Genomic DNA, 25992 nt, shown 5'->3' on the forward strand with positions numbered 1-25992 from the left:
AAAAATATTTAAATATATTCTAAAATATAGCCTATACATCCTTAATATTGCCAACTATACAGTATTCCGTATAGAATCTGCATAATAATGTAAATGTGTAAAGAGTACGGAACGGTGGGACATCAAACAGTGTAAAGCCCTTTGTGGGACACTCTGTATTTTCAGCATGGGTAATAAGAATTGTAACTACGATATTTAGTTGTGTAATGAATTTATTCAACTTAACGGCAGATCTATATAATCAAAGTCTCGGAGAATGGGGATCAGCATATTTAACAATGAATACACTTCTCCTGACAATAGACAATATGTGTTTATTTAATAGTCTCGCTATATAGATACTTAATATGACTTGTTCTCTAACAGATCGCTGCCTACAACGTGACGGCCGAATTTTATTGTGCCTGGCCCTACTAGTTCCTTATTGTGCTTGAATCTATGATGGGTCGACCTCGTCTTCGGTTTACTTAATTAACCCTTTCTCTCTCTCTCTCTCTCGTTCGTTCATCCCTCACACCGTCGTCAACTAACAAATTGGATTATATGTACTCGCTATTTCTTTTAAGATGTCGCGACACGCGAAATCGAGTCTCGCGAACGTAGGAATTCGTTCTTGCGCCGAACCTCGAACAAATCAATCTCCCTCGAACATCCTATCCGTTTCCCTTCGCACGACGCTAGAATTTATCGATGGTTGTAACGTGATCGATGAACACATTAGTCTTACATTGTGTCTGTGTATGTGTCTGCGTGTGTCTCTGTGGCTGTGTATTAATTATATCTTTACAGGTGGAGTGACACGAGTACATAAAACGAGATAGCGATATGGTTACACGTATAGTATGTTTCCTTTAACCGGCAATCACACATCTCGTTTCGCGACAGTTAAAGAAAAGAACATATGTACAAATTATATCTATCCGTGTGTAGTTACCGGTTAATCTGTCAAAAACAATCGCGGAGAAAATGAACGCTGCAACGATTTCTTCCTCCCTCATCGATGATCGAGTGTCGCGATATAATTTATTTCATCTTTGAATGCGTTACATCGATTAAACGCGCATGCAATTAAATTGTACATCGACGGCGGACACATTTAAAAAAATGTCATTTTTTTTTTTATTATCCACGTTTCCCTAGTGCAGGAACGAATCCTCCTAAATTCGCATTTCATTCGGAGAACGCTCGACCCGAGCGGGGAAACATCGTACACGTGACCCGCTCGCGTTAACGTGTATGTATAATGTATGTATACATCAAACAATTTGTCGATTTCGTGTCGATCGTTCGTTATTAATGTACATGCTTCGAGCGGGCAGGTGTACGCGAGTCCCCTGCGTGGCCTCGAGAAAGAACTGTCCGGTATGCCGAGAAGCGTCCTCGTTTCCCCGCATCCTTTAACAAATCAGTCGAACATTCGTCGTGCTAAGCGTAAATCATCTGAAATTCCATGGGGTCCGGGGGGGAAATTATTATATAGAGATATTAAAATACAATTTGTCCTTGGCTGCGTTTCGTCCTCGTTTGGTCGTTATTAGGACACCGATATTATAATATACGTCAGAATGCGTGAAAACGATTGTTCGATCGGACACCTTCTCCCAGACCGGTGTAATTAGAAGATTCAGACAGACGGGAACGCGCATAAGAGATTTTTCATTTCACTTTTTTTTTGCAATATTTTTTTATCGTAAGATTTACGTGAATCGTTATATAATGGCACACAGCATGGCAGTTGCAACAATGTACTTCAATAAACTGTTTGCTTTTTCTCTTCACTTTTTTTTAAATAACTTAGCTTAACTTACGCTAAACCTCGTCGTTACTCTCTCTCTCTTTCTCTCTCTCTCTTACGCCCCATGACGATTCGTGATCGATCGAGGACTCCTTTTCATTTTGCATCGGAGAGAAACGAACGATGAATGAAACGGCGAAAGGACTCCTCGATCATCTGTCGATCGTTGATTTTAATTAAAGCGTCGTCGATGCTAGGCTTCGACACTTTGCTCGCATCCCTGAATCCCTGTTTCTTCTCCCTCACTCCTTTTTCTCTCTCTCCCGTCAATCACGCATTATTGTATTAGAGCTCCATTAGGTATGTACACGCGATCGAAAATCGTATTGCAATTTTTCATTTTAATTAACGATCGAACACGGCATACGATACTCGACTCTGTTATTTCGTTTTGCCCATCATTCCGTTACTTATTTTCACTTAACGATTAAACACGTAGAAATTGGAGAATAAAAAAAGGGGGCGGGGGAGCCGCGTCGTCGCGACGTCGTTTCTCGTCGTCCCCGCGGCATCGTCGATCACGTTTCCGTTTTTCAACAAATCAATCGCCGTCGCATCGCGTGATTTTTGTGCCAATTAATTAAATCCGGCGCCGCTTCGTTTCGAACCGAGTCAATTACGCCACCACGACGCGCCTTGCGCAATATTCACATAGAAACGTTTGTTTGTTTGTTTGTTTGTTTTTTTTATCATTGTAAATACTAAACAGTCGAGTCGAAAAATAATATCGAGACGGCCTCGCTCACGCGCTCTCACGATACTCGCGTTCATTCTCGCTCATGTTCCACGGAACAGTCTCAGCTTAGGATCACTCGAGTGCGGCACGAACGATTACTATTCAACCTGTTCCACGGTTTGACAATTCCTCGATGGACGATGGAACCTTTACTCGGCTTAAATACCTAGTCGATATATTTAAAAACGGAGAGTTAGTGGAATTAGTCTCTAATTAGTCGTTATCTAACTACTCGTCGAATGTGAAATGCGTTTCTAGACTGCCGATTTTTATGCAAATTATAACGTTCGCCAGCTGGGAAACCGTGTTTTAGAACATGAACATCGAGATATCCTGAATAGCCTTAAACATGTACGACACCACGCGGCGTAAGTGCATCAAACCTGCAGTTTAGCCATTTCAAATCGGATAGGATTAAATTTGATGATAAGTTCGTTTCAGCGTCCCGAATAAAGGTTTCATTATTTGTTCATGTTCGAAGGTAGCTCCTCCTCGCACTTGAATCCTATTGCGTGATTTCTTCATTTTTTTTTTTCATTTTTCTTTTTGGAAAATTTTTACCCATCAGTCATCCATTTATTTCTATTCACAATTTTGAGTTAGATAATCCGCGTAGCTCGGAGGACAGACTATTTTTAAGTACGTACGTAGAACGTTGTAATATCGAAGCACACGCTTGTTCGTTTAATCGTTAAACAGTCTTAAAATTGAAGATAATTAATCAATTATTAAAGCGATTACATCCTACTGTTTACAACCTTTTTTTTTTAAATATCTGATAAAGACGATACGATGATGAATGTTTAAGTGATTGCTTTATTACTGATTGAGTGGTTATGTTAATTATTTCGGACACGATAAAGGGTACCGTTAAGAAGATTTAAGTTCAAACACTCGCTTACACGGGCCTTCTCAATTCTCGAGCGATCGAAAGAAAGACTTCATATTATTTTCTTTTTAATCATTGTTAAACTCATGCACACGGAACACAGTCACATCACGTTAACAATTGTGTCAATTAACGATAATATTAATTTTTTTTCTGCTTAGCTATATATATAATATATATATATATATGTATGTATATATATATATATATATGTATATTTATATATAATATGTATAATATAACATGATGATATAGGCTTGATATGACGGTGGCACACGTTTGCTAATCGTCAACCGTTTTTCCCTTTATGCTTCGCATTCTCCTATCTCCCTATCCCTCTACTCGATGTCTCGCTGTCTAAACGCAAAGTTCGAGGAACGAAAACCCTTTGAACTGTCGAGCTACATTGCCGGCGGGACGAGAATACGTTTTGTACTGAAATCAGAATTTGTACGAAATAAACTAGAGCATCAGTCCGTAAAGATCGAGTGTCGTTGATTATCATCTGGATGCTTGTCGTCGTTCGATTGTCTGTGGATTCGATTCTCCTGTTGCAATTTCCAAAGAAAATTCACTTAAGAAGAGTTTTCGTTCCCGATATGTCTTTCTCTTTTTTTTTTTTTAAATATTATATCAAAGAAATTGTTCCCACCTGTTTTAAACTGCTCTCCACGACAAACGAGATAACTCGAACGGAAAACAACGTGGTGCGCGATAGCTATTGCTCGAGTCAAGAGGGATAACGGAATTCGTGGCGACATGTTCTATCTCGGTTTTGCTCGTTCGCACAGGGCAGAGAATCCGATGCCCTTCGATTCCAGCGTGATCTGGATCAATAGAATTCGCGCGAGTGTTTCAAGTCTTTCGTAAGAGGGGTATATTTCGTAAAGGTGCGGTTGTCCTTTTCCTAAAGATTCGCCTCAGAGATCGAACATGGAAAAAGGTGCTAGCAACGAGAAAGAGCGATTTATCGACGTCTTAAAGAGAGCATCTGTTTTTTTTTTTTTTAAAGTATTAACGATAAAATTTTTACACTTTCAACATGTCTCTTAACTCTTCGTACGATAGACACGACAATACAACGTATATTTTTTTTTTATTTCTTTGTATATAGAATATGTATACAGCGAGCGGACACCGGACGAAGAACGCGTCGTTCGCTTCCTATTTAATATTACTTTAGTAAATTCCTGAAACGAAGTAAATTTCATCCCTAGAACGGTCAGCTTCACCCGCGAATCTCCGTTCGATTCGATGGCCTTTGCGTTCCGTAACATCATCGTGGAGATAGGTGTCGCGGATTTTTCTCTACTTTCTTGCTTGCTGGTCTCTCCTCTATTTCGTACGTCGGATCCCGTTAAATACTCGAGAGATTCGTGTTCAGCGAGATATCTAATGTATACACTTAGTACAGGTAATTAGCTCTAGACTAGCAGCTGCCTATGCCTGGGAATGGGTGTCAGAATCAGCGGGGACCACAAGTGGGCATCGTTCTTTCTTTGCTCGCAGGACTATCGTCGACTATGTATTTACAAACGGCTCGTTTCTCTGTCCCGTCTTTAGTGCCTCGGGTATATTCTGTCAGCTCTCCCAACGTTTCTCTTCGCCATCGAGAGTTCCTCCGACTTTTTTTTTATGCTTCTCGCAATTTTCACCGTTCGTTGAACATACGCGATCACGGTAATGATCGTCGACCAGAAATCGTGACAGTTTGAACGGCTCTTTCTCAGACGGAGTCACGCCACCACCGCTTCCGGACATTTGTCTCCTATCTTCGTTTAAGGACGATCGTTGTGGTTTGTACATATTTATCCTGGATGCGTTTCATCGACGACGCACGAAAAGAACGCTTCTAGTCAGATCGTCGATTCACTTTAGAACTAGTAGTAATGGAGTAATTAGTTTAATTTTCGTTTCAACAACTTACCGATGGAACCGTTCCATCCTTAGGCTCTCTATTCCAAGCTCGATTAGATATCGGTGCAACTTTTTTTAATTTTTTTTTTTATTAATATATAGACTACCTCCGAACGAGACTCGTTCCTCTAAATCAAACAACGATTGAAATTGTATTCGTGGAAACGAGTTGCAACAACGTCCGTCGGGCGTAACGAAGGATCGAAACTGGAGGAAGTCAGATTTTCCCATGAGAAACGTTCTAAACCTCTATTATATATGTAAATTGACGAGTATACGAGTGGCTATTTACACGTGTAAAGATCTCGGTCAACAATGTTTCAATAAACGTCGCTCTAACGGTACGAACGAAGGTTCACCAACAATTTTCATAAACATCTGCACGGCTGTCAACGTAAAAAATAGACACGTACCAAGTGTGTGTGTGTATGGGGCTGAGAAACTATATGGAAGTTGTTCACGCGCGTTTAACAGTTCTCTAGACGCTCCGCGGCGATAGGTAGCTCGGCTAACGTGTCAATTCGCCTATAGTACTCTACAAACTTGTATACATACGTACGTCCTGCGGTTCACGGTTAATTATGTACATTTTATTAATTGCGTTCGGCCATCGTAAGGTTTATATTTGACGAGACGAAAATCTCCCTTGTCGATCCTCTATGAGATCCAGCGACGATCCGCATCGAAGATCGATCGAACGATAGACCGATGATCAGTATTGCTGCGTCTTTTTCGTGCGTCTCACTCCCCTCACGCATCACAAGATCATCGAGCATGCACGAAACGTTCGTTTATTGTCATCTTGAAAGCTAATCAGCACCGTCCGTAATAATTCTCCGAAACCTCTTTTAGTAAACCTCAAAATGACCGCGGTCATCGTTCCCTTTAAATGCTCGCAGGACACCTCGTGTCATACGTATATTCTCTCTCCTAACTACCGTTCCTGCTTCGTTTCTATTCTCGTTTTCTGTTTCGTTATTTCCTAGCTCTTTGCAACTAGAGTTCTAACACTCGTCTTTGGACCCGTAACAAGAAATCCGAAATTAGAGGGTTTAGATTTCACGTATGTATATCTCTTCCTCGGCTGATCAGACAATTTTAATCGTGGAGGATATGGAATTGTCAACGTTAACAGTGGAAGGAAGTAAGATCGAGTGACTATTTAGAATCGTTCCCTCATATTGTTCATGGAATACAGGTTGAGTCAGTATTTAGCGACATTTAATTGCATCTAGTCGACGCTTTTCATTGACTCAGCTGTATATTCTTATAATGGTACGATTCCGTTTCGTTTGGTTCAATGAGGATCTTAAAAAATAAAGAACGTTTTGCCACCCTTACGTCATGTTTCTGAATTTCTTCAAGACCAGAGCTCGGACGAAACTCGACGTCGCGACCGTGAACCGTTCGTTTCGAAACAGAGCATCCCTGGACGATTCTGAGACATGCAATCAACTCGTCTACTGAAAAAGCTATCTAAATTCTATCGTAACAAGTGTACCCATCTTCCCGAGACGCCCTGCGTCGTTCATTTACCCGGGCGTTAATCATTTCTCCGAGAAACCGTCGAGTTTCGTGCGTAGCGGGACACCTGTTCATTGCGCACCGTTTGCAACAGCGAAACACGTTCTCGATCAGGCGAATCGTTGTTGATCGATTATCCCGAAGACTCGGGCGAATCTGGCGAGCGACAATTCTAATTTATTTTAGAATTGTCGCGAGGCTGGTAATAGATGAATCGAACAGATGATGATGATGATGATGGTGATGAAGATAGTGATTCGTGATGATGACTGAGATTGATGAATGGATGCTGTCTGTCGTCGACGTCGATGAGGTATCTCGGTTGCCTGTTTTGTTCTTTTCTCTCATCTAGTACGACTCTAGAAATGCTCTAGATTTGTCTCTACTGTGGTTGCGTGTGTGTGTGCACGTGATAACATCGAAGAGGACCGATAGCTTTTGTCTGTTTGGTTGTTCTTTTTTTGTCATGTACGACCATACGTGGTTTGGTTTACTTATCTGCTATCCTGTCAGTGGGTCTCTGGTCGCGTGATCGTGTCCGCTTCTCGCTTCCAAGCCCGTCGTCGTCTTCTCTCTGCGGTGAAACAACGCGAGAAACTCGGGGGATTGTTCTACAGTCGCCGCAGATTAATTCCTAGCTATGGTAGCTTCTGGCAAATGATCGAAGTGTTCTATCGAAATGTAATTAAGAAGAGAACTCACGAATGAGAGCAGCTGTCCGCTGTTCGTCGTGACCGGCCTTGGCGAGCTCGGATCACTTTTGAGTCTCTTCGTGGTCGGACGTTTCCAAAAGTTTCGTCAGCAGCTGCGATCCTTCTGAATCAGCTGTACTCGCTTCTACCGATGACTCAATACTTTTCTCATCCTGTAATCAGACGATTCGTCCGTAGTTAATTATTTGGAATTGAGGCGGTATCGTTAGTAGGGAATTAGAAATTACCTCCTTCTTCAGCTCGTCCAATAATCTTTTCCTGTCCGCTTTCAATCGATCTGCTTGCTCCGATTGAACGGCGGTTTTTATCCCTGACAGCTCCAGCAGAGCTAGGTGCGCGTCCTTCTCGGAGACCGCAGCTTTCAAAGCTTCGCGTCTGCACATTTTATAAAGGATACTTTGAATAAGCATTTTTATAGCAGATTGTGAGGGACGCTTACTTCATTTGATGCAGATCTTCGAGTTGCACGTTCCTCTCCTCGCTAAGGCGTTCAAGTTTCTTCTCGTACTTGTGCAGTTTCGAAAGGAGGGGTTGACAGGTGATGCATTTCAACGCTGATGCGCTCTGCATCGACACGATCCTCTGCTCCAACTTAGCTATCTAATAAAAAAATGAATATATTATATCGTTTTACGAATGTCTTACTGGATTTCTTGTTTGTTATTTCACTTTACCTTTTCAACAGCCTCCGTCCTGATCTTCTCTTCGTTCTTCAATTTCTTCTCGCTGTCGCTCGCGATCACGATGCTCTCGCGAAGAGCTTCGCTCAGTTCCTCGATCTTGGTCCTCTCTTCTGCGAGGTCCTTCGACAACTGTTGCTCTTTGTCCTCCTTTTCTTTGACCATGTTCACCAACTCCTCGATCTGTTCCAAGTCGATCCTCTCGTTAAAGGCCTTCTCCAACGAATCGACCTCGTCTTCCAGTTGTTGGACCCTCTCGTCCCTCACCCTGATCTCTTCCTTCAGAATCCCGATGTCGTCGCACTCGCTGAGCTCTTTACGCAGAGCTACTGCTTCCTTCCGTAGCTTCGTTATTTCATTCTTGTTCTCGGCGATCTGTTCCTCGTAGTCTTGAAGCTTGTTGTCCTTTTCGGTCAAGGCGTATTCCATTCTCTTCATCTTCTGCTCGAAGTCTTCGTCCGGCTTCGTTATCGTTCCTTTCTCTGTCCCTGCTAGATTCCCCAAATTATTACTAGATGATAAATCTACTTGATCTCGAAAGAAAGTACCTTTATACTTCTCCTCGAGCTTCAACAATTCCTTTTCCAAGCACCCGACTCGACTTTGGAGTTGCTCGATCCTGCATTCTCTGTCTTGCAGCTTCCTCTTCAAAACATCGACGTTATGCTCCCTCACGTACTCTTCCAACTGCGTGACCATCTCCTCCAGCTCGATGACCCTCTCCTGATCGATTCTGGATTCTCTGTTCTCGTCGTTCTTCTCTATCCATCTCTCCAGCTCTTGTATCCGTTTGTTCGCGACTTTCACTTGATACCGAAGATCGTGCAGTTCCTTCACGTCCGGATTCTGTTTCAAGAAATCTTCGAACTCCGCCACGGTGTCCTCTAGCTCTTCGATCCTCCTAGTCTTTCTCTCGATCACGACCTCGAGATCACGTACGCTTTCCGTGTCCGCGTGCTCTCTAAGAAAATTCTCCAACGATTCCATTTCCTGTTCGAGTTCTACGATCCGCCGATTCCTCGTCTCGAGTTCCAGCTTCCAGACCTCGTTGTCCTCCACTCGAGCCTCGGATCCTTTCCTCTTGGCCGAGCTCTTCAGCGACCGTAGCTCGTCCTCCAGCTGGGATATACGCTCGTTCTTTGCCTCGATCTCTTTCTTCTCCTCCTTCAGCTCGTCCATCAGCTTCAAACTCTGCGTACACTCGTTATTACTGTTCTTCACGTTCTTGCACGCGGTCAGCTGATCCTCCAGCTCGGCGATCCTCGTGTTCTTCGCCTCTAGCTCCTCCTTCCATTCCTCCATACCGACGTTCTTGGCGTCCTTCATCCTCTTGGAACAAGCCTGCTCCCTCAGCAGCCTCTCCAACGCCGCGGCCTTCAGTTCCAGCTCCGAGATCTTTCGGTTCTCCTCCATCGAGCCTTTATCCGGCTGCTGTGCGCGGTGCGCGCCCGGAGGCAAGTGCGAACGCAAAGAAAGGGTGAACGAAAAAAACGATTGGACACACAGGGGGTGGAAAGCGGGGAACACGTGTGTGCGAACGACTGGTTTCATGTGGAACGACGTAAGGTTTGCACGTTCTCCGAATGGCATTGAACGTGGCGGTTTTCGGTTCTTGCGGTGGCCCTCGTTCAGATTCTCTCATCGTTGCTCTCAGCATCGAAGCCATCGTCTCTCTCTGGCGTGAACAGTCGTCAGCCTCTGATCGGTTCTGCATCTCGGTCTCGCGCCATTCACATTCTTTATGTATATTATTTATATTTATATATCTACATACATATCTCTCCCTCTCTCGCTCTTTCGCTCGCTCGCTCGCTCGCTCTCTCTCTCTCTCTATCGTGTACGTGTATATATACACATGTACTGTACATGCGTCTATCCGTTCCTCCTGCGTGGCATGTATATACATATATTCACGTTACACATATATATGTACATACACGAGCGGATCGTTAATTATTAATTAAGATTATTGTAGCCGTTGTCCTCCCTCTTCCACACTCTCTCTCTCTTTACATTAATATTTATATTTATATATGTATCTATATTTTCATATTTATAGTTATATTTATATTTATATGTATATATTTATAATTATTGTTATTATCGTCAATATTCTCCTGCTATCAATTATTAAATATGTTAACAATGGTCGCAGCGTTACGTAAAATAATTATGTATCTTGACAAATGTGTTGTCGACATGAGAGTGGGCGAATCAGTACGGTGTCTTCTTTCGTTTCCCGTTCGATTATTTAAGTTTCGTATTTTAATATAAGTTCGTGTGTACTTGTAAAGTTCGCTTAATATGCAAATTGTACTAAAAAGAACGGAGAAGGCGTCCCCAACGAAAATCGACCTTAGAAGAAGCTTTTTAGGAATCCGGCGGCACCCGCCTGCGTTCCCATTCGGTCGCGTACGTTCGTTTCACATGATAACCAATCGCCGGTGTTCAAGCAAACAGGGGGAAACGTGCATGTAAGAAAAAAGACAACAACGACAAGGCGATAAACGCGCAGGTTCATACGTTGTCCAGGGTCAGCATGAAAAATTGAAAAGAGACACGTCGGTTAGTCTTGTTCTTTTATATCGGCACGGTCGATGTCGCGCAAAGGAACCGCCGCAAAGAGATTCCTTTGGAGCGTCAAACGAGATTAGTCCGAGCGGGTAAACGGTAGGAGAGAGAAGAAATAAAAACATTGCGAGTTTCGAACTGACCTCTTGCTGTGCAGTTGCGGCTTGTTTCAACTTGGCTTGTGCGGCTTTGAGTGCACTGCGAACAGAATTATTAATCGCACGTGGATAAAGGATTTATGCATAGAACCACCGACGACACAACGAAGTTCGAAGGTATTTAAAGAATGGACTCTAGCGATTGTACGAATCGTCGCGTGTGATACTGACTCTTGAAGCTCTCTGATTTGTCTTTCCTTGGCGTTCTGCTCTTCCTGAGTCATTTGTATCAGCTGCAGTAACCTCTCGGTCTCGGCGGAGCTTCTGGCCGACTCTTCTTTCGCTTTCTCCATCTCCTTCTCGGCAGTCTCGAGAGCCTTCTGCATTTCCGCCAGCCTCTTGTCTGGCGATCCACCGCTCTAAACACATAAGAATTATATCAACGGTATTTTCTCAAACGAATATTAACATTGTTTTATATCCCTGTAAAACATCGCGTTAAGAAGTAAAACAGTCACGTTTTTTTAAGTCTTTTTTAAGCGCCACCGGTTTTTGCTCGCTGGACGCCGAGCCTCGTTCACACTTTTTTGCCTCGTTTCTTTCTCGCTCGTCTACTTTTTCGGGCTTAGGTTTCTTGCTTACTTTTTTGCTTACTTTTTTACTCTGTGCTACGCGGCGTCGAGTGACGAGCGATGCTACATCAGATAAGAAACCCGACTCCGTTCGGTGGCACGTGTCCGGAAGCTATCGTATTTCAATGTAAAAACTTAAGGATCTCATTCGCGTGTATTTGTACCGTACGTTTACTACTCGGCGGCCGAACTGTCAATGTATACAGGGTGAGTCGCTAAAAACAAGCCACCTGAATAACTTCTACATTTTGTGAGATAGGAAGAAATGTTTCAGACAAAAGTTGCTTGGTTTCGAGGGACTAATTACGTGGTGTACATAACTCTACTTCAAGTGGAGGCGCTTAAAAGATTTGAAGGTCAGATTGATTTTTTTAAATGGAACCACATGTTTTTGAACTCCTACGATTATAGACCTTATGAAGACAATTTCAATGATATATCATTCAAGGTGATTCAAGATCGGTTATAAAAACGATTCTCTCTTCTTATTCTTCCTTCTACGATTCTGCGTACCTTCTGTAACTGCTGTTCCAGCTGATCCATTTTCGCCTTCCGTTTCTTCAGGTCCTGATCGAGAGTTTGGAGCGTCCTCTCCTTCTCCTCTACGGTTCTAGCTTTCTGGTCTACGGCCCTCGCTCGTTCTTCCATCTGTCTTATCTGTTCCTCCAACTGTCTTCTCTCTTGCGTAGTGTCGATACCAGGTCTCGCGGCGCCAGCTTGGAGTGCTTGCACTCTCTTGTTCGCCTCGTGCAAGTCCACCTGCGTCGGGAAACAAACGATCAACCGTTGCCCCACCGTCTACGAGACGCTACGGCTAGATGAATGAAAGCTGCCTCACTTTAAACGTGCGCTCGTTAAATTTTACGTAATGCGGTAAACGATTTCGAATGCGACTCGTAAAAGTGGCAGCAGCGTTCATGAATGATAGATGCAGATAAGAACGCAATTAAAAAACAAGTGAAACGCGCGTATAAGAATAAACTCGCAGGTATCTCGCAAAAAATCTAGTGACGTTCATAGCGTACGAGTATAATAATAATTATATACATATATATATATATATGTGTAAAAAACGTATGCGTCGAGATAAAAAATGTCGACATGTACAAGATGTGCGCGAGAACGCATTCCGTGTGTTATCCATTCTGCAGTACAAATACGTGTATAATCGCAGATAGTGGCTGACTCATTCATCGCAATTTACATACGTGGCTAAGAACCATTTTCTATCTCTGGCATCTCGAATACAGTAGCATGCTCCCAAAACGAAATCAAAGGTAGAAAAACGAAAGAAGTGATCGCTCATCGTTCCGACGAATCGAACGCGCAACAGAACTGTAGCATTAATAATAATAAGAATAATAATAATTGACCAGTCGAACGAGAGTCGACGAGGGAGAGGGATCGAAACGTTCGATCGTTGTTCTTTCGATGAATTGCGTTACATCGTTTCGTGATTCGCTTCGACCCGGTTCGCTCGTCGCTGCAGCTAATGATGTAACAACAATAAAAATAACGGCATAACCATTTAACATACTCGAGAAACGAAAACAAAGAGCATGTACGAGCACGCAATATGGTTGTGCTTGAAAGTAATCGCAATAGTATAAGGGGAACGATTTCGTGGAGAATAATAATAAATCAATTCTATATACATACGAGTATATATAATAATAATAATAATAATAATAATAATAATAATAATAATAATAATAAGGGTGGATGCGAAACAATCTCGAAGGGGGGTATGATAAATGGTGAAGGCGATGCAGCGCTTCGCTGTGAAGTGTGACGGACGCCCCGAGATATACATGTACGCAACAGAAGATGAAAAATATGTGCGGGTGCATCGTTTGATAGCTTTTTTTTTTCGTCTGTATACGTATATATAAATCTTATATACACGATATCGTTCTCATTCTATTACACAAACCGATTTGATTATTATTTTATGTTTTGTCATTTGCGGCGTGCATATACATATATGTATATATATATATGAGCTGTAGGCGAGTTTCTGCTTCGTCGGCGACGAAGGCAGAGGCTGCGGTTGAAATGAGACGTGACATAGAGAGACGTGGAGGCGCGATGATTGCCGGTCGACAACGATCAGCCGATATACATTAGGCAGAGACATTAGTGCAGGCATGTACGGTGCTGATTGTAGGCAGTAGTACTGTATAGAACGTGGTCAGGCGAGCGCGGGCCGTGTGTCTGTTGCTAACCTGATTTTTCTCCAGTTCCTGGCACAGCTTTTCGAGCTGCGCTTGGAACCGCTCGCGTTCCACGGCCGCCTGCTTAACCTCCTCTCGCGCGCGTTCGAGCTCCTTTCTCAGCCTGGCGGCCTCCTGGCCGTTTTGTTGCTGCGGCTGCTGCTGCTGTTGCTGTTGCATCGCCACCTGCATCTGCTGGATCTGCTGTTGCTGGGCGTGCAGCTGCCTCTCGGTGTTCTGGATACGTTTCTGTAGCTCGTTGGCCTGCCTCTCGGCCGCGTCCGCCCGTTGCTTCTCCTGCTCGCATAGCTTCCTCCATTGTTCGACCTGAGCCTCGTTCGCGGTGCCGGCGGCAGCGCTCGCGTCCCTCGAGGTGATCTGCTTTTGCAGCTCCTGCACCCGTTTCTCGGCCTGCTCGGCCCTCTGCCGCTCCTTCGTCTGCGCCTGGGTCAGACTCTGCACCTGCTGGCTCAGCCGGTGAACCTCTCTCATCTGCGCCTCGAGGGCCTCCTTGGCCGCCCTGTCCGGCGTTTGCGCGTGCACCCTCTGCTGCTGCAACTGCTGCAGCCGGCACACCTCCTCGCGCTGACGCTCGAGCTCCGCTTCGTTCGTGCTCAGTTCCTGCTGGAAGTTCACCAGCATCTCCTGCGACTTCTCCAGCTGGATGATCAGCTGGTCCCGTTCCACCTGCAACTGCTTCGCCTCCGCCTCGAGCTTCTCCTTCACCTTCTCGATCTTCTCCGAGTGCTTCTCCCGGTTCTCTAGGATCGCCGCCATCTTATCACGTTCCCGCTGAGCGAGCTGTAACTCGTGCTGAAGATGAGCCATCTCCTCGCTGCCGGCCAACTGTTGCTGCTGCTGTTGTTGCTGCTGTTGCTGTTGCACCCTCCTCAGCTCCTGCCTGATCGCCTCCCGCTCGTCCCTGAGCATCTGCATCTCCGCTGCCAGCCGTTCGAGCTCCTTCTTGTTCGCCTCGGCCGCCTCTTGATACTTGGCAGTCTGCATGTGCGCCTTCTCGAGCTCCTTGGCCAGCCTGCCCGCCTCGAGCTCCACCTGATCGCGCGCCACGATCGCCTTGTCGAGGCTGGCACGCAATCGTTCGACCTCGATGCTCGCGCTCTCCGACCTGGTTTTACCCTCGGTTTGCATCAACCTCTCGAGCCGTACTATCTCCACGCGAAGCTTCTCGTTGTCCGCCTCCAGGGCGTCCGCTCTCGCCTTCACCTTGTCGTGACGATCGCGTATCTTCTCGGTTTCGATTTTCGCGCGTTCGATCTCGCCGCGGTTCCGCTCCAGGGCCGCGGTCGCCTTGTTGGTATCCTCGCGCGCCCGCTCGAGTTGAAGCTGCGTCTCGTGCAGCTTCGCCTCGAGCTCGGCGTTGCTCGACTGCGTCCTCTTCAGGTCCGCCTCGCGGCTATCCAGACGTTCCCGCAGCTTGTCCACCTCTTGCTGTAGCCTACTACCCTCGCTCTGCCACTTCTCCTGCTCGTACTGGTATTTACCTCGCACCCCCTCCGCACGTTCCAGATCGGCGCGCAGCCTCGAGGCGTCCTGCTCGGCCTTCCTCGCCCGCTCGAGCTCCGCCAGCGCCTTCTCCAGCCGGTCGCGGAGCCGCTCCACCTCCAGCTTCGCCCACTCGTGCTCCTCCTTTTGCCGTTCTTGGCTTTCCTGATACTTGCCGAACCTCGTCGCGTACCTCTCGCACTCCTCGCGCGAGCTCTCCGCTTCGACGCGCAGTCGTTCCGCTTCCGCTTGCGCTTTCCGCACTTCCGCCTGCTGCCGATCGTGCTTCTCGTACATCTTCTCGATCTCCAGCTGCATCCGGGCCAGCTCTTCCTGCGTCTTTTCCGTGGCCCCCTGCGCCTTGTTCAGCTGCGAGTGAGCGCGCTCCAGCTCGAAGCTGATGCGCTCGTTGTCGGCGACGAGTTTCTCCCGCTCGTTCTGAAGCCTGCGCAGCTCGATCTGAGATTTCTCGTATCGCTCGCGAACCATCTCCAAGTCTACCGACAGCCTGTCCAGGTCCTCCTTCGACTTCTCCTCGTGTTCCTTCGTGCGACCCAGCTGGAGTGCCGCTCGATCGTACATCTCCTGTACGCGGGCCAGTTCCTCCTGCGCCTTGCGAGCCTCCTCCCGGCTCTTCTGCGCCAGCATCTGCTGCTTCTCGGCCTCCAGCTCCAGCCTGTCTTTGTCGGACTCCATCACCTCGATGCGATTCTGCAGTCGGTACACTTCGCTCTGTGCTCTGAGAAATCAAACGTCCCGAGTCAGTCCCCGTAACGTTAACAAGTACGACATGTGCGTTTACCTGTCGTATTTCTCCAACATCTTCTCGAACTCTTTGTTCGCGTTCTCTCGTTCCTCGTGAGCCTTGTTCATCGCGTACTGTGCCTTGTCTAGCTTCTCCTTCAGAATTTCGATCTCGGTCAATGCGTCGTCTCGCTCGAGCTACAAATACGAACAACGTACAGGAGGATTCGATCGGGATTGATGCAAAAATTGCACAACGCAGTCGTCTCGTTCTACTTACAGTTAATTTTTGATGGGAGTTGTGAGCCTTCTCCCATCTCTCCTTAACCAGCTCGAGCTCCGACAGTACCATTTCCTTGTCCCGTTGATACTTCGCTATTTGATTCTGTTGGAACTCTATCCTCTCGTGTAGCTTCTCCATTTCCTCCTGGAACCCGTCCCTCTCCTTCTGCAGTCTCTGCATTATGATCTGCCAGAGAGAAATGGAATAGTGACAACGCGTCCCTTGATCGATCTTAGAAAATAAGACCAGTACCTGAGCCTTCTCGTATTTGTCCTGCAACCGGTCCACCTCTAATTGAATCGTTTCTCGTTCCTTCTGCATCCTCGTCGATTGACCCAGTGCTTTGTCCAGTTGGCTTTGCAAGTTGTCGAAGTCGTAATTCTGTTTTTCCTTCTCCATTTGCATCTGCGAACAAATTAGATCTTCGATCACTGAACGATCATTTATCGCAGCATGGGATTTTATTTATTTATTGGAAAATTAAAATTCGCACGTCTAATGATTCCCAAGTCATCAGATGCAAGCTAGTGCAATGTGTAAAACTAATAGTCATCGAAAACTGAACGATAATGATAAATTAATAGTGATTTTCGACTCACCCTTCGAATTTCCGTTTGCGTCTTGTCGAGTTTCTCCTGTAGCTTGTCCACTTCGCTCTGCGTCTTGTCCAATAGATTCTGCAATTTGTCCTGTTGAAGTTGTGCCTTGCCGAGGGTCGCCTGAGTCCGTTCCAGTTCTTCCTGTGTCTTTTCCAGTTCCGCGATCGCCTTGTCCCGTTCCGAGTGCAGACGAGCGACCGACGACTGCGCTCGGTCGTACTCGTCCCGAAGACTTTCCTGTTCGCCTTGAGCATTCTCCAGTCTAGCTTTTAGCCTGTACACTTCGCCTTGGCTCTTCTCCACCTGAAAATAAATTCAGACAAGAGTTCAAACGAAACATCTTATTTATTCATTTATTTATTCACGAGCTTCGGCAGCCCTTTGGCGTGCATGATGCATATGGAGCAGAGTTTACATGTTTGGAATAGCGCATGTACGTTGATTCGAGTAGGCAAGTATTTAAAGTCGATCAGATTTTGAATTTACCTTCTCTTGGAGAGCAGCGGCTTCGGCCCGGGCCCTCTCGTTGTCGGCCTGCGTGACCCTGAGCTCAGCTTGGGCCCTTCTGAGTTCCGCCGCCGTCTTCTCCGCTTTCTCTTGAATCCTGTCCATCTCCTGAGAAGAATTGAGCGTGCTCCTGCCGTAGGTTTGAGACCTGTCCATCTCGTGCCTGAGCCTCTCGTTTTCTAGTTCTAATCTGGCCATTCTCTGCTTGGCAGCCTCCCAGTCCGCTCCGCTGCGGCCGACCTCGGACGCAGCTTTGTCCAGCTCGGCTTTACTCTTGCCGAGCTCGGACTGCGAGCTTTCGAGCTTCGTTTCCAGCCGGTCCTTCTCTGCCTGTGCCCTCTCCAGTCTGGCGCCTAATTTCTCGACCTGATCAAACGAACAGTTAATTAAAACACGATTTCAAACAATAATGTAGCTTCGAAGCTGTTCTGTCGGTATCCAAAGTCGTGGATTCGTGCGGCTTGTATCGTGGTTTGGATCTTATGAAAAAATAATTGTACTACGTGAAAATGAATGTTCCGCCGGACTTACTTCGGACTCGAGCGCGTGGATCTTCATTTTGTACTCGGCGATCTCCCTCTCGTGTAATTCCCTCTCTTCCTGCTTGTCCTGCTCGGCCCGGTCCCTCTGTTCACGTAATTGTGCCATTTGCTTTTCCTTATCTCCTATTGCCTCCTCGAGGCTACTCAGCGCGCCTTCGCTGCTGCAGTGGTGCGCCTGCATTGCCGTTAAACGCGCCCTGGCCATGTCGACTTGGTTGTCCTTCTCTTTCAGCAGATCCTCCAGATTTTCGATCTGAACTCACAACCAATTCTCATTTAGAAATCGTTTCTCTTTTTATTAACGAGAATCGAAGGTGTTACGTAGTAATAGAATAATTGCAAGTGTTACGAGCACGTAAAGTGTGTCCTTCCGAAGTAATTTTCTAGTCGTAATTAACTACGATTGACTATTTTAGAAACGAAGTTAATTGGAATTAATAGAATGTTAATCGTTAGACTGCGGATTCGACATTACGACAAATTAGCTTTAGAGTTCAACTATTACTTGTTCGAATCTGTACGACAACTGCGAGTGCAACGAGAGTAAGAAAGTTCTTACTTACCTGCCATCTGCTACCATCGATCTTCACAGCCATCGTTCACAATTTGCTTGAGAGACATTTACTCATAACCAGACACTCGCGGTATACAGCAACAAATAATCTCTACCGCGACAAAGAAATAAATATGACCGCAGGAACGAACGTGACAGCATAAGAAACAGAAACGAGTAGCGTCGATGATTAACGACAGCCATTCGCGCGAGACGCGGCCGATGGCTATCGTCGATCATCGGGGTAGATAATCGGTTGAGGTGCGGGTGTGTGCGAGTGAAAAATAAAATAAAACTGGACGGCAACATAATTTCTAGCAGGTTTTTATTGACGGACCGAGGTACAAGTGATACGTGGTCGGACGCGGGAGGGTGGTCAACTTAAAGATAACGGGCTATTTTACGTACTACAAGGCTTTACACAGCGCGACTAGGAAAACATTATTATAAAAAGTATGTCGCGCGGGCGCGCGCACGTCTCACACTCATTCCAATCGACAGCAAGATTGACACTCATGCGCAGTCCGTGGTCGCATCCTACGAATGTTCTACTACGCTAAGCGTGCGCTTCCTCTTTGATCCGGCTGCCTGATTAATCACCGGACGCGGAATCCCGAGGGAGGAGTAATTACCGCCACCCGGGAGCCGGCGAATCGTTACCCGCTATTTTAACGACTGCTACTCGATACACAGAATGTTTCAAAACGACGATTTCTCACTTCGTCTTACATTGACAATGATAGGACGCTGAACGTTTCCTCGATAAACGAGGCTGTGCAAAAGGTAGGGAACGAAGTCCAGTCCGGGAAACATTTAATCGGACATCGTGTAATTAATTATATCTCGATTTACTGGTCATTATCACAGATCGTTTAGTCAGATTAGAAATAAATTGCCCCTACTGCAATTCCGTTCCTCAGGTTTTGCACCGTGAGTGAAAAATGTAAGACGACGTACACGTCTGCGTGACAATGAATCATTTTTAGAAAGAGGGTACTGACCTTTCTCTGAAGCACGTTGATCTTCCTGTCCTTAATGTCCATGTGATCCTTCAACTCGGCCAGTTCCGTGCTCATACGATTCCTTTCCTGTGTCGCCTGCATCGCGGCCTGCGTTTTCTTTTCGATCATCCGGTTCTTCTCCTCGACCCTCTGCCGCAAATCTTCGACCTGTGCAACCGCGCATACAAATTCATCTCCGGGACACGCGTATATACGTGCGCGGCTACCGATTGAACCTGCACGCGACGCAAGGAAACGCTATCAACAGTCCGCCCGCGCGATTGCAGTGGAAAACGGGAGGAGGGCGACCCAGTTTCCTGCAGCGTGCCGGCCTTCCTTTCCCCCTATAACGACCTCCCCTACAGTCGCATCTACCCAGTTCCGAACCCCCCCGTGCAACCTTCAAGGATCCCTTCCTTCGTTAAACCGTTTACTGCCGCTTTGAGCGAGGAACTTTGCCATGGTGGAATTTATAGAACCTCGGCCGCGTGGCTTTATTCACTCGCACTCGTGGAAATTAACGAGCTAAGAAAGCCTCGGGCATCAGTTTTTACGACCAATGAAACTCGTACGAAAATTTGATCCCATTATCAAAACTTTTACAGCGATCCGATGAAAATTCATCCCCCCGGGGAAATCTGAGAGGATTTACCGTATAAAAGCTTCCTGCTACGTATGACGTATCGATCGACGGGATAGAATACGCTCGAGTTTGAGAATTGTCATTCGAAACGAACAATTAATTACCGAGGGAAACTTTTTTATACGACGAATTACGTATGGGTGACTCACATCGACCTGCATCATGTTGTAATGCTCCTCCTTGGCGCAGAGCGACTCTTTGAGCACGGTGATATGCCGCTGGTAATCCTGGTGCTGCTCCTCGAGCGTCTTCATCTTCGCCGACATGGCCAATAGTTCCTGGTCTCTGCGCTGCACTTCGGTCCGTAGCTCCTCCAGCTGCGAAAAATAGTCGTCGTCGACGATGGGATCAGTCGTTGGTCACCCAGTTCAACGTGTCTCGAACGACGACGAAACAACGAGCGACGGAGGCGTCCGGTTCTGTCGTCTCTCCGTCGTTGACCGAGTACGACGACGGTCAGCGGCCGACTTCCCTTCGATCGTTTTCGGCTTTCGAACTTTCGACTAAATCGGCCATGAAACGGGTCAACCGTTTCGTTTCGTTCCGATCCGCCAACTCGCCGATATACGCGAGCAAGACTGTCACGTTGCCCGCGGTTGGCACGTAGTTCCGTTCCGCAAATTAGATATTATTCCGCGTTGCTAATTCGAGGCACCGACGGAAGAAATCGAGGGGGATAGCTCGCTAATTAATCGGACGTCGTTATCGTCGAACGTGCTTCATTCTTAATTTGCAAACTGGTCGTCGTACTCGGGCAACGTCGCACTCGTCATACTGAGCATGCAGCGATATCGAAACCAACGATACAAAGTTACAAACAAAGTGTATCCTGCGTGTACGAGAAATATACTCAATTACGTGTTCGAACGAATGTATTTCTTTTCTGGGGGGGCGTGATTGTCGGAGACGGGAATCAAACGGACGGAGCGGGATGAGAGCGTTTGGAACGTATTATGTATTGTGTCTCTCTCTTTTATTTAGTCGTGTACGTACCTACTACGCTCGTCTTATCTACTCTGGTGTCGGCAGGCCGCGTGAGCATCCCTCGGCGAGATCTCTCGAGATCCCGCCGCAGGATCGCAAAGCAGAATCAACACAACTAAATGTTCTCTAACTAATTCAACTAGCAGAGTTACGCAGCGTGATGGAGATATCGCGGTCCTGTCTCCCGTGATCCAAGTAAACCGTCGTAACGGAGATAAGAACTAATCGGGAGAAGCCTGGACTGCCTTGTTAACAACGAATTTCCTCGATTTTTATCCTGAACATCCGACGGATCGAATTCTACTACGGATTACTTCGATCAGAGGTCAACCATATCTCAGCCCAAAGACAAAGCACCAGGCGTCGACAGTCGATCGGATCCAACGGATCGCGCATCGATCCTCGATTCACCTCCTTTCAGCGTTCTATGTCGTGCTAAGGTGTCGAAAAAAAAGTATAAAAAAAAGAAAAAGAAAACGAAATAAGAAGGAAGAGATCTACTGTGAGGCGAGCGATCGTGGCGATCGGTCTCGGGTTTACGGAAACGGGCGCGGTGGTATTCTCTTCAAAAACGACGGCCACGAGCCAAGTTAATATAACTCTACGTATACACTAGTGATCTACGACACGAGATCGTCGTTTTCGGCTGCACACACACGCACGTGGGAGACTCGGTCGACTCTTCTTTATTTCCTGCCACGTTCCGCAACGTGTCAACGCGGATCGTTTCCGCACGCTTTACGTGAACCATTGCGAACAGTCAGATCAACGACTCACACCAGAGAAAGGGAAAGAAGAGAGAGAGAGACAGAAAGAGAGAAAGAAAGACAGTCCTCGAAGTGGTTAGCCAGTTTCAGAACCGAGTTCAAACTTGTATAACTGTTCGCCTATCGAGACAAATGCAGATTTAATGCAGCTGCAGAGAACTTTGACACGTAAGAAAATATGAAGAAGGTATGAAATGAATATTCGTTATGCGTTATTAGTTTCGAAGGGTGAGTGAAATTTAATTTTCTAAATTGACGTTAAAAACGTCTTCGGTCGAATCCGAGTCGCTTGGATGGGTTATAAAAGTTTCGAGTCGCCTCGGAAGCTTGCCGGCCACTCCGTACAGAGAGTGAACAGAAAGAGAGAGAGAGAGTGTATGTGTGTTAAAGAAAGTGTTACTACGGAACATCGAAACACTCCGTTACATAATACGGTAATCACGTAGATGGAAACGAAGGATAGGTGGTGACTTGGAAGTGCTTCTTTGTCGGGTGGAAGAATATCCTTACCTCCTCAGTAAGCTAGAATATCGGGGCACCACATTTAATAATGCTTCGCTCGCCACGAAGATCGCCCAACTCCACCTCCCTCTTTCACTCGTCATTGTTCTTAATCCCTTCGACAAATCTCCCTCTCCCCTAACGATTTGATTAGAAACCGGGCAAAAATCTATCCCGAAGAGGCAAACTATCGCTAGACTGCGGACTCCTACCGTCCCCGATGTCGATTTAAAAAAATCAAATCTTTTCTTGCACGTAACACGTGTTCTTCCGCAGTCTAGTCGTCGCCATGTTCAATTGTTGATCGATAGAGAAGTTTTCCAATCGAACGTGATCAGCTTTCTGGCCGGTGATTTACTGGAGTAGGAGGATCGTTCGTATTCCGAGCACGTGGCAATTTATACGGCCGTCGTTAAACGCTGCAACGTTATTAACGATCGCGGCACGATTCCCAGAACGTCGTTACGCTGCGGTTACCGGAAGAGACGAGTCGAACGAGTTCGGCGGAATTGGGGACCGCCATCCGTTGCTTGACTTATCACTAACTTAGCTCTAGCTTAACTGCTAATGTACCCTTATGATTACGTGGGCGCCGAAGGATCATTCGCTTCGTCGGTATTAACATTCAACAATCATTACTGTCTTCCCATTTTTTAAATCGGTTCCTGGTCAACGCTCAGTTTACTCCTCTCCGTCACAAACGTTAACGTACAATTACAGGACTGCGTGTCCTCGTGCAAATTATTTATGCGCCGGTTTCGCGACGTAATCGCGAGACGTTTCCCGATCGAGAAATTAGAGAAAGGATGGAGAGGAGCGTTCAGATATGAAGTTGGAAGATCGTGAGCGAAACGAACGATCCTTTCTGCTTATCTGCACGACTAGGTGATGATCCATGGACGATGATACGTTTACCTGATCGGAAATCGATCATGGACGATTTGGCTGGATGATGAGAGATGGATGCCATGTATGTACGTTGTCTGCGTGCATGCAACATGCATTAGGGTCGGGGAGAGACCGATACGAGAGAACTCGCATGCATTCGCTAAGAGAATGTCAGGGTTCGTACCGCGACGCGAGGTGTGTCAAGCGTGATCGTACACGAACAAACACGAACAATGTTTCCGAATTGTCTAATGCGACTCGCGACGCATTCCGATGAATTTCGTTCGGCCGACTTTTATCTACCGATTCCCGGGCTCCGCGGGGATTCCTTGTTATCGTTCCGCGAAAGCCTCGGGAAGTTCCTCGGAGGCAGACGATAACGAGCCGGTTCGCTGCACAACTGTGCCGTTCAGTCGATTACGTTCGGTTTTTTCACTTTTGTCCCACATTCGGATCCGTCTTTAGGCTCGGGTCCTTCTTTGAACATCGGATATCAAGAAATCCCGATGGAGGCGCAAGATCGTACGTACTAATGACTTGACTGCTACCTCGGTTCCAAGTGATGTTCGTTAATTACCAGCAGCGACGATCGAACTGCGGGTTTCTGTGCAAAACGGAAACGTTCGTTTCATACAATTTCATGCATAGAACCCGCAAGTCGAACGGCAATGCGATCTCTGTCTCGTTCAATGACTAACTGCTAAATGATTGCGTTTTCACGTGTCTAAAGTCTACGGCTTTAGTCTCACGCATGCGGCATGCCTAACAATTTGCATACGAACTCTACGCGACGAGAGAATGGCGAACGAGGATGAACGTGTGACGATGAGAGATACGATGATGGCAGTGAGAAGCTTTCAATGGAAGTCCTGACCAGTGGATCAATATTGTAAATGATTGAATGATTGACCATGATCCGATTAACCCTCGGGCGAGATTGATCGATGAAAACGAATCGACGTGACCAACGAGCGTGTGAGCTAAGTCTACGTGAAAACGGTCGATGACGAATGATGTTTAACGGATTCTCTTTTCGCGACTCTTAATGTCTGTTCAGTGTGGTGAGATCCCAGTGACACGAGTCAATGATCAACGAGCCGATGCCGGTTTTCTACTTTGGTGAGAGAAGTGCGATGGTTCGGGGTCCTGCAAAAAGTGATCGTCTTTCGGGGCGGGAGGGTGACTTTCTAACGTTATCGAGTGCGTGAAAAGCTGATGGCGAGCTCTCGTGATAATTGAATGGAGAATCGATGGTGTAGAATATTTTCCCCATGGAACGTGATGAGATCGATGAGATCGGATGAACAGAGAAGCTCCCATGGCCGAACATAAAGGGACTTGGGATCGGGATTTGAAATCTTGGATCAGAGATTCAACAGAGTCTTATTCTTTCTTTCTCTCTGTTACATTAGTTATTCCCCTTTTTCGATAAGTCACTGACCTGCCATTTGCAGGGATGTTTCGTTTCATCTTGGCGTTCTTTAGAACGTATCTGGATCAGGGATTGAACAATTAAAGCAAAAAATAATTATAAATATCTCTTGTTCCACGTCACGTTTCGTCGAACGCTTCTTAGCCGTCATAGCACCTGGTGGCTGCCGAACTCTCAAGGAGGATCGTTTCGCACATGCACGGGTACACAAATCAACAGCGACAGGGTGTCAGAGAACGAAATCGTCCGTTCTCTACTTTTCTTTTTATTATCGTCCTCTCTCATTTTTTTTTTTATATGTACGTATATATAGAGTCCCACAAGATATCGTTCGGTGTGAGAAAAATTCGAAGAGGATCGGTTGAGCCTCGGCTTCAGGCTCGTTGTAGACCTTGCGAGCGTAGAGTCGTCCCCAAGACGGCTCGGACGCGTGAGATCGTGAAAACGTTGTCGAGGTAGAAGGATGTCCGGAGATCGGGGACGTCCTTGCGAGCTGCGTCGAACTTCGCTACGTGGTTTCGTCCTCGGAAATAGGTGAGGGGGATGGGATTATCCCTGCGGGGTAGTATTTGGGGGTTATAGTTTCGTACGCATTAGCCAGCTCGCCACTGCGATTCCGCGGACTCCGAATTCCGACTCGCACCCATTTCGTTCGTCGAAAATTTGTTTGCACTTCGTTCGAAGTCGTATGCGTCGAGAGACTCTTAGTCCTAGGTGAAAGTAGAAAAATAAAGGATCGTCGGAACCTCTGCTCACGGGAAGAGAGAACGACGCGCGATGACTCTATCGGTTTACGGAAATCCGAGGTTCCATCGTTCGATTTTTACCTGTCCGCGTGTTATATATATTTCGGTTTTGACTAAGCGACTAAATGGGGACCGGTGGTGGGGTCTGAAACGCTCTCTCGGATACGAAAATATACCGTTGCAAGCGTTCTGCTCGTGTTGCTCTTCCTCGTTTACGCACGCTTTGTCTGTACGCGCTATCGCGTTCTCCTTGCACGCGTGTATCGCCACTGTCGGAGTATCTCGGTTCCCTGTGGAATTTACTACGGGTTCGATTTGGCTGAGATTCAGGCAGGTTCGATTTTCAAATGAACGATCCCCACTATCCTACTATGGAATTACCCTATACTTTCAAATCTCTTTGAGATAGAAAATATATATATACATATATCTTCTCTACGTTAACGATGCTCTATGAAAACGAACGCATATTTGTACTCTATATCCGGGAGCTAGACTGCGAATTTGACGCATTCATGAAAATCATATTCA

General features: G+C 46.3%; 2 protein-coding genes across 3 annotated transcripts in view; both read right to left on the minus strand.

Moving 5' to 3' along the window:
* Nucleotides 1-3890: 3890 nt before the first annotated feature.
* On the minus strand, nucleotides 3891-10324 carry LOC113464445 (ELKS/Rab6-interacting/CAST family member 1). The gene is given in 6 exon segments (XM_026814279.1): nucleotides 3891-3968; nucleotides 7564-7624; nucleotides 7626-7726; nucleotides 7802-7949; nucleotides 8014-8174; nucleotides 8249-10324. Coding segments are annotated over 6 exon segments (2145 nt in total). The 5' UTR covers nucleotides 9845-10324.
* Nucleotides 10325-10356: 32 nt separating this feature from the next.
* Nucleotides 10357-25992, minus strand: part of brp (ELKS/RAB6-interacting/CAST family member bruchpilot) — a 42642-nt gene continuing 27006 nt past the window's right edge. For both annotated transcript variants that reach the window (XM_026814444.1, XM_026814446.1), the window contains 13 exons: nucleotides 20293-20460; nucleotides 19501-19668; nucleotides 17936-18199; nucleotides 17384-17770; nucleotides 16898-17200; nucleotides 16551-16703; nucleotides 16296-16484; nucleotides 16074-16213; nucleotides 13781-16010; nucleotides 12069-12314; nucleotides 11155-11342; nucleotides 10969-11023; nucleotides 10357-10646 (listed from right to left, as the gene is read on the minus strand). In XM_026814444.1, the coding sequence (XP_026670245.1) occupies nucleotides 10611-10646; nucleotides 10969-11023; nucleotides 11155-11342; nucleotides 12069-12314; nucleotides 13781-16010; nucleotides 16074-16213; nucleotides 16296-16484; nucleotides 16551-16703; nucleotides 16898-17200; nucleotides 17384-17770; nucleotides 17936-18199; nucleotides 19501-19668; nucleotides 20293-20460 (4527 nt within the window). In that variant the 3' untranslated portion in view covers nucleotides 10357-10610. The remainder of the gene's footprint in view (nucleotides 10647-10968; nucleotides 11024-11154; nucleotides 11343-12068; nucleotides 12315-13780; nucleotides 16011-16073; nucleotides 16214-16295; nucleotides 16485-16550; nucleotides 16704-16897; nucleotides 17201-17383; nucleotides 17771-17935; nucleotides 18200-19500; nucleotides 19669-20292; nucleotides 20461-25992) is intronic.

The sequence above is a fragment of the Ceratina calcarata genome, unplaced genomic scaffold (genome assembly GCF_001652005.2).
Source record: "Ceratina calcarata isolate Rehan_Ccalc_2016 unplaced genomic scaffold, ASM165200v1 scaffold12, whole genome shotgun sequence".
In the NCBI taxonomy this organism is placed as follows: Eukaryota; Metazoa; Arthropoda; class Insecta; order Hymenoptera; family Apidae; genus Ceratina; species Ceratina calcarata.